Source organism: Callospermophilus lateralis, unplaced genomic scaffold (assembly GCF_048772815.1).
Source record: "Callospermophilus lateralis isolate mCalLat2 unplaced genomic scaffold, mCalLat2.hap1 Scaffold_1734, whole genome shotgun sequence".
NCBI classification, from domain to species: Eukaryota; Metazoa; Chordata; class Mammalia; order Rodentia; family Sciuridae; genus Callospermophilus; species Callospermophilus lateralis.
The window spans coordinates 93,032-101,198 of record NW_027512799.1 but is presented as its reverse complement, the minus strand read 5'-3'; the positions used below and the strand labels follow the sequence as shown (position 1 = coordinate 101,198).

The following is an 8,167-nucleotide window of genomic DNA, read 5'->3' as shown; positions in this document are numbered from 1 at the left end:
GGAGTGGTAAGAGGAAGACATGAGAGCCAGGATTCTAGCACTGAAGACCAACAACTGCAGGCATAGGCAGACCAGTGAAGGAAACGTTCAGTACCAACTTTCCTGGGATAGGGATGACGGTGTCCTTCAGCAACAGAGATGCGTGATCATTGTTCCTCCTATGCTCTCTGTACCCATGAGTAAGCTTTTAGAAACTTTAGGACTCTTGTAGGTAAAATAAAGAAAATGCATACTAAAATCATTCTCTAAGGTTGAATGAGGAGCCTCATGACTCAATGCTATTAAGGGAGGCAGGTGGAAGCTGGTGAGAAGGTCTCGCCTGCCTCAGATGCCCCGTGCAACACAGGTCCTTGCTGCACCATGCACTGGAAAGCTGAATGAATAGGTAAGCTTCTGTCTTCCCTGGGACTTTCAGATAAGGCAAAGTATTGAGAATGGAGTCAGGAAACCAGATGTCCAGCCCTGTCTTCATCCTGCTGGGCATCTTCAACCACAGCCCCACCCACACCTTCCTCTTCGCTCTGGTCCTGGGCATGTTCACAGTGGCCGTCATGGGGAACTCCACCATGGTGCTCCTCATCCACCTGGATGCCCAGCTGCACACCCCCATGTACTTCCTCCTCAGCCAGCTCTCCCTCATGGACCTCATGCTCATCTGCACCACCGTCCCCAGGATGGCCTTCAACTACCTGTCTGGCAGGAACTCCATCTCGCTAGCAGGCTGCAGAGCCCAGATATTCTTCTACGTGTCCCTGCTGGGAGCCGAGTGCTTCCTGTTGGCTGTCATGGCCTATGACTGCTACGTGGCCATTTGCCATCCCCTTCGGTACGCCATCCTCATGAGTCAGAAACTCTGTGTGCTCATGGCGGTGGCTTCCTGGATCTTGGGGTCTCTTGATGGCATCATTGTGCTGGCAGCTGCCCTGTCGTTCTCTTACTGTGGCTCTCTGGAAATCCATCACTTTTTCTGTGAAGTGGCTGGCCTCTTGCCTCTCTCCTGCACAGACACGTCTGCATTTGAAAGGCTGATGTTTGTCTGTTGTGTGGTGATGCTCATCCTGCCAGTTTCAGTCATTGTCACGTCCTATTCCCATGTCCTCCGAGCTGTCCTCCACATGGGCTCTGGAGAAAGCCGCCGCAAAGCCTTCGCCACCTGCTCCTCCCACCTCATGGTGGTGGGACTCTACTACGGGGCTGCCATGTTCATGTACATGAGACCAGCCTCCACCCACACAGCTAAGCAGGACAAGATGGTGTTGGCCTTCTACACCATCCTCTCCCCCATGCTGAACCCCCTCATCTACAGCCTGCGCAACAGGGAGGTGTCCAGGGGGCTCAGGAAGCTCCTGAGGAGAGGAAGGTTACTGTGACTTTCTCCAGCGTCTGCTGAGGGTCTGTCCAGGATGCTGGCCTTCCAGGCCAGGGGTCCATCTGCAGGTTCTGACCTCAGTGGAGAGCAAGGGTTACAGTTTTCCTCTGCATTTGGAGAGATACCTCTGTGTTCCTGATTCATTCCCACCTGTACTTCAGGTTTACTGATGCTCGGACCTGTCCTAGCTATTTTAATCCTGATCCTTCTTTACTTCCTTCCCAAGCATTTAGGAATGGGGAATCTTTCCAAATAACTTTTCTGTCTATATAAAATATTTAGCATTTTATGACAGGGAGGAAATGAATTTCTAAAATAAATAAAATATCTCTTAGAAATTTATTCTTTTTTCATCTTTATATTAAAAGTGGATACTTTAATGAGTCCAGAAGCAACTCATTCCTTTTGACTGCAGAATCATCCTTATGATTGTGATTGGTTTACTCCTCTTTCATTCTTACATCAGCAACCGAAAGTGTTTGGAAAAGTTAGCAAACTCTCAGTTTCGGGAGCTGCTGGTCATGATTTTTTGTATAGCTCAAAAGTGATTTATTATACATAATCCCATAAAACTCACTAAAGTTTTATTGAAAAATATTTCTGACCTCTAAATCTGTCCAAATTAATTGATTAATATCCACAAGTTGCCCATATTTTGATAAAACATTTATGCTCCCAAGCTGTTTTCACAAGATTATAATCTGTATATGTAAATCTGCAATATTTTTGAGAATTGAAGTCAATCATTGCCTGGGTTTCTTTGCTTATATTTTAAATTGAACCTTTGTTGCATCATGTGTATTATTTATAAAATTTTTTTCTAACTAAACCTTCAGCTTATGCTTTAATGATATGATCATGTGTTATAATCTATTTCATTTCTTGGGGCACTATAAAATATTTTTTGACAAGTAGAATATTCTTAATGTTTTTGTTTTAGGTAAATTTAACAAGGAGAGGTGTACAATTCAGTGGATTTTAATATGTTCACATATTTGTGCAAACATTACTCCAAAATGAAGGCTCATAATCCCTAGCAGTTATTCCTTATTCCCTCCTGCCTGTCCGTGGCCATGACTGCTTTGATTATAGATTTGCCTGCTGGGACGTCACACATGAATGGTATGGTCCTCTTTGGATTGGCTTCTACTTAGTGTAATGTTTTCATGTGTCTTGTGGAAGCATGATCAGCACTGCATTCTCACATGCAAATTAGCATTATTCCTTAGAAAGATTGTCCTACATTTTATTTGTTCAGTCAGTAATTAAGTCTTTGGAATATTTTCTTATTTTGGCTCTTGTGAATAACGCTATCTCAAGCATTCATGCACAGGTTTTCATGAGACATCTTCTCAAACCTCCTGTGCATACCTGGAGGTGAATCTGCTCCAGCACGTGGAAACTCTCTTTAATTTACAGACACTGATCAGCTGGTTTTCATAGTAGCTGCAAACGATTTCCTCCATCAATGTCTGAGGGTTTCAATAGCTTCACATCCTACCCATCCTGTGTTATTCTCTCCTTTTTGAATTTTAGCCATTCTATTGGGCATGAAGTTGTATTTCATTCATTGTGATTTTGATTTATATTATGACTAATGATATTGAGGATTTTTCACTTGCATGTGATCATTTGCATCATATTTTTGAAGGAATGTCCACTAAGATCCATTTCAACTGGATTGTCTTTTTGGTTTTAATTTGTCAGAGCGCTTATATCTTCTGAACCTTATACCTTTGTCAGATGTATAATTTGCAAATATTTTCTCTTATTTGGTGAGTTGTCTTTTTACTTTATTTAATGTCTTTTGGATTACAAAAACTTATGCTTTTGATTGAGTTCAACTTCAGTTTATTCTAATGCTTATGGCTTTAATATTATATCTAAGAAATATTGTTTAAACTAAGTCACAAAGATATAGGCCTAGTTTTTCCTTAAGAGAATGGAGGCTTTCATTCTAGCATTAACACAGACCCACCCCGAGGGGACTCTGTATGTAGTGGGAGGTGCTGTTCAGTTCCATTCTTTTGAAGGTGGCTATCAAATTGTGATAGTACCATTTATTTATTTATTTATTTTTTGAAAATCTGTGATTTTCCTCTTGAATTGCTTATATACCCTCATCAAAACCTAGTTAATCCTAGATTCACTATTTACTTATGGACCCTTAGTTCTGAAGGAGAGATCTGCCTCTCTGTCTTACGTGACCTGGACCATGACAGTGTCATGGTAAGCTCAAAGCTAGGAAGTGAGTTTCTCAATTCTGTCACTCTGACCAGTTTCAGCTATGCTAGGTCTCTTGAATTCCTGTGTAAATGTTAGAATCCTCATGTAAATTTCTGAAAAATGTAGCAGCTGAAGGTTTTGGGGGGTGCTATTGTTGTGCAGATTGGTTTTGGTGCATTTCTACTTTAATACTCAATCTAATTTATAGATATATTCCTTTCTCTCAACCTTCCTTCCTTGTAACATTTTCTAGTTCAGGGGTGTTCCGATCTTTTTTTTATTATTTGCATTAATTGATAAGAGTTTATTCACTTTTATTCTTTTACAAATACATTAATTTTTCTGATCACATTTTCTGGTTATTCATTGCTGATTTTAGGATGCTGCTTTTTGATATGTAGGTGATGCTACAGTTCACTGTGGACAGAGGTAGTGTTGGATCAAGTTAAGAACATGCAAGGATGAAGAATTAGGCAAACAATTTAGCAATTAACCCCTTTGTCACCTCTCAATCTTGAGAGATTGGCCAAAATCATGGGCAATGGCACCACCTCCTACCACCAGCACAACTGATTTGTTTGATATTAGCACAGAATGCACAATTCATATGTCAAATTAATCAGAGGATTCTCACATTTTTTCATGACTTTGTCACTGATTGTAATGAGATTGTCTTATGTACAATGGATAACTGCATATGAGGATTTGGGGTTTTCCAATGAGCACCACACATCAAGGCATGAGACGGTCACCAGGAGGATAGCACCAAGAAACTGAAATAGACTTCAGAACAAAATCCTGCAGTTTCCACACTCAGCAAAGCCAAATGGTCCAAAATCCAGGCAGCAAACTTGGTTCAACGGCAGTTGAGTTTTTGTTGGTGGTCTTTGCTTTGGGCTTAATGGCAGTGAAGAGCCACCATTCCCAGTGAGGAAGCCTGATTCAAAGTGGCATGCATTTTGTAGTTAGCCTGGGAACACGGATGATGATAATCTGGAGACCCACTAAAAGAGACATAAAAGTTAGAAAACCTTGGTGTGGCCCATCTTGCCATCCACCACTCAGTTGGCTGGTAAGAGAGTTTCTGGGTATTCCAACAAGCAGAGCAAGTGTTCACTTCCCAGGAGAAATGTCCTGGGTATAGGGGCAATATCTACAGAAACAGCATTGCCAGTCACCTTTTAAATAAAACTCCCTGTCATAGTAAAGTCATGGGAAATGTAAGAGTAGAAATACAGAATGTTCAACACCATGAATGAATTCTTAGTCAGACATGAAACCTTTCCAAAGCTTCATAAGGTCTTATTTAGTTTTTTGTTGATAAACGTTCTCATCCATCTGTTGGAGGGTGGCCTGTGTCTGACTGTACCTGTGGGGGTCTGATTTGCTACAAAATCCAAAAATTTTTCCCAATTTATAGGTTGACTTTAAATTCCATACAATCAACTGCCCACTATATAAGTTCACATGCACGCATACACACTTGTAGAGTGACCCCCGCCCCCCAGGAGCCCCACTGGAACCTTTCTTCAGTGGAAACCTTCTTCTATTACAATGTTGGTACTAACTTTGGTTACTAACCCCTTTGACCTTAGATTAAAGGAAATGTCATGAGAATTTCCAGGGAAAGCTGTTCAGAAAGCAAAAGTGGGCCAGGCCAAATAGCAGGATCAGAACCAGAGAGGGCACTAAACTGAGTAAGAAAAGTTCTCCATAAACTCAATATGAACCTTGGGAGCTGGAAAAGGGAGCCCCATAGGAGTGCTTGACTGTGGACTGTGTCACATCTGCTCACCCTTAGTTCTGCATGGTTCTCCCAGTGGGAGACTCCATCCTGTGTGGTCCTCTTACAACATGCTAAAAGTGTCCATGAGCACGTTGGGTGCAGAGAGCTTGTCTGGGGTAATTATACCAATTGCTCTTTCATGTAGAAGTGTTTCCGGGGTCTTGAGTATAGGATGTGAGAAGGGCAAGGCACCTTGTGCCCGCCTCAGGCAGGGTTTCTACACCTGATCACACGTGAGTGTTCATTGGAGAGATTAGGGTACTTGCTTCCAGTGAGTGTGGGGGAGCAAACTGATATGTAAAATATCAATAACAAACTTCCCCTGTATTCCCTAGGGTTCAGGATGACTCTCATTAGGGATATATAGAGGTTGGCAGGCTGTCTTTTTAGCATTAGTCTACACATCAAGCAATTGTTCTGATGTCTTGCTAGAGTATAAGCTTTTGCTTAAGTCATCCCGAAATTTTGGTCTTGTGCATTGTCCTGTGAGAACAGAGAAAGGACAGAGACAACAGGAAATGAGAGAAATGGGAGGTAAGTACGACTTTCATGATGGCAGAGAAGTCTGTCCCCATATTAGTGGGAAGGCTGTCCACATCCAAGATGCTATTTGCTTCTGGTGAAAACTTCCACAGCCAGCGTCACCTTAATAAGGAGTGAGCAGCTCCAGGTCTGGAGAGATTGAGATGTGGACTATCTCAGCCCTTTTGGTGTTGTGTGACTAGGCTATGACTTGGGACTGGGCACTTTCTGAGAAAACAAGGCTGCTTGGGCTCCAAGTCTTGTGCTCCACAGCATCCTGGTGAGGGCTTCAGGTCAGGGGAAATCACAGGGCAGGAGCATATTCTGGAGAGGTCATGTGGTGAAGACAGCAAAACACAGAGGAGGTGCCCGGTCACTCCATTACAGCAGTGAAGAGCGCTTGGGAAAGTCGGCCACTCCTGTGAGACCCAGCCCCTCCCTAGGACCAGCATAATCTCATACATGGGTGGTCATGATCCTGCCACTCCACCTCCAAAGGTCCTCTGCTTTTTAATGCTGCTATCTTGTAGGAGGAAGCTGCTAGCCCATGACAATGAGGGAACAAACCACATCCCATGATATGGCATAGGGCCAGTTTGGTCCCAAAGCTGAGCTTCAGCACAGCTGGTGGGAGGAGTGGCCTGTGGTCCACTCCAGGGATCAAGAGCCCTCTTTCTGTGAGGCCATTTCTGGAATATCTATTGTCCAGGTTCCAGATCATGAAGGGTGTGGCTGTCTTCAGTTGGTGGGCCATAATAGTGGAGCACACTAGGGCACAATCTACAGAGGCCTTGCTCACTTGCACCAACATATAGGTGAGTGAGAAATGCCTGAGCTTCTGAAATTAAGGGCAAGGCTTTTGGGTAATTACTGCCCACACCTGCACAGTGGCCTGTCTACCAGCAGTGGTCTGTGTATGTGACTCCAAGAGCGTGGTGGAGCTGAAAGGAGATGAGGTCCCAGCTGCTGCACGGCACACTGCACTCATGAGACTCAGTGCTGCTGTGCTTTCTGCTGGGTGAAGGCACAGCACAGGCAGCAGCACACAGTGCAGGACCCTTGACAGTGAGGGCGAACACTTGCTGCCCTGGTCTGCATGCTCGCTGTGCTCTGTTTACAGCTGCATTAGATCCAACTCCCTCTGCTTCGTCAAAGAAGAACCTCGTAAGCCAGCAGCTGTGTGACAGGAGCCTCAGCCTCAGGCATCTTGCATAGCACATCTCTTCCTTGCCCCATTTTCTCTTATGTTTGATTTAAACGAATATTGTCTACAAATCATGGCCCTGGGAGTGAGAACCTATTTACATATGTATGCGCATGTGTGTTGGCATGTACCGTGTAGCCCAGGTGCATAGCAAGCAGAACATGTGGGATGGTTTAAGTATGCACTGTGCTGTTGGGACAGTGTAGGGGTTCTGTGTTTGGGATTGGGGTCTCTGATAAACTTCATGACTGTGGCATGCTTGGTGGCCAGGAAGTTTCTGGGCAAAGGCATGGAATGCCTGGCTGCTGGGGAACTTCTATGTAAATGACGCGCGGATGCCTGGCTGCTGTAGCTATGTTCTTCACCAGGAAGCTTTGTGTTAAGAGTTTTATCATTTGACCTTGATCTCAGGCACATAACTCCTGGAAATAAAGGAACTTGCTTGTTAGATAACTACAATGTTTCACCAAGCTCTGCTGTTCCTGGATCCGTCCACTTAAGGGTAACTTCAGACAATGGACTTTCTAGAGAGCTGCGCAAAGCTCTTACCATTGCATATTGTAACTGTGGAATATAACTGCAGAATAAGCGACCTCAGTGATACAATAAACAATAATGTAGTTATGGCACTAATGACCTAATGTAACCTACTGGTGTAAATAACTGTGGCCGCTTGGACAAGGGAACACTTTCCTGCCTCTGTACCTTGTCTCTGTGTCTCCCCTTATTATTATTCCTTGCAGTACAATGACAACAGAATCACCTAATGGCACAGTTCTTGCACATGTTCCCATGATTGTAATGCTTAACTGTGTTTGATAAGGGACAAATTTATGTTTCCAGGGGAAATGGGTCAGATTGCCATTAACATGAAAGGGAGTATTTATGGCCAAGGCAATCTATTGATTTAGTTAACTTTGCCAATTTCACTTTTAAAATGCTCCCCAAACTCAGACTGAAAGGAGCAATGGCAATACTGCTGTGTTCTAACATGTCATTTAGCTGCTTTTGTAACTTGCCTGGTAAAACTGCACCCTCAGGTACTGGAGATGTCTGCAGG

At 43.6% G+C, this 8,167-nt stretch overlaps 1 protein-coding gene across 1 annotated transcript; it reads left to right on the top strand.

The window, feature by feature from the left end:
- Positions 1 to 434: 434 nt before the first annotated feature.
- Positions 435 to 1,370, top strand: LOC143387113 (olfactory receptor 2M4-like). Its single transcript, XM_076841750.1, has one exon. The coding sequence runs from the start codon at positions 435 to 437 to the stop codon at positions 1,368 to 1,370; it is 936 nt and encodes a 311-aa protein (XP_076697865.1).
- The last annotated feature ends 6,797 nt before the right edge of the window (positions 1,371 to 8,167 follow it).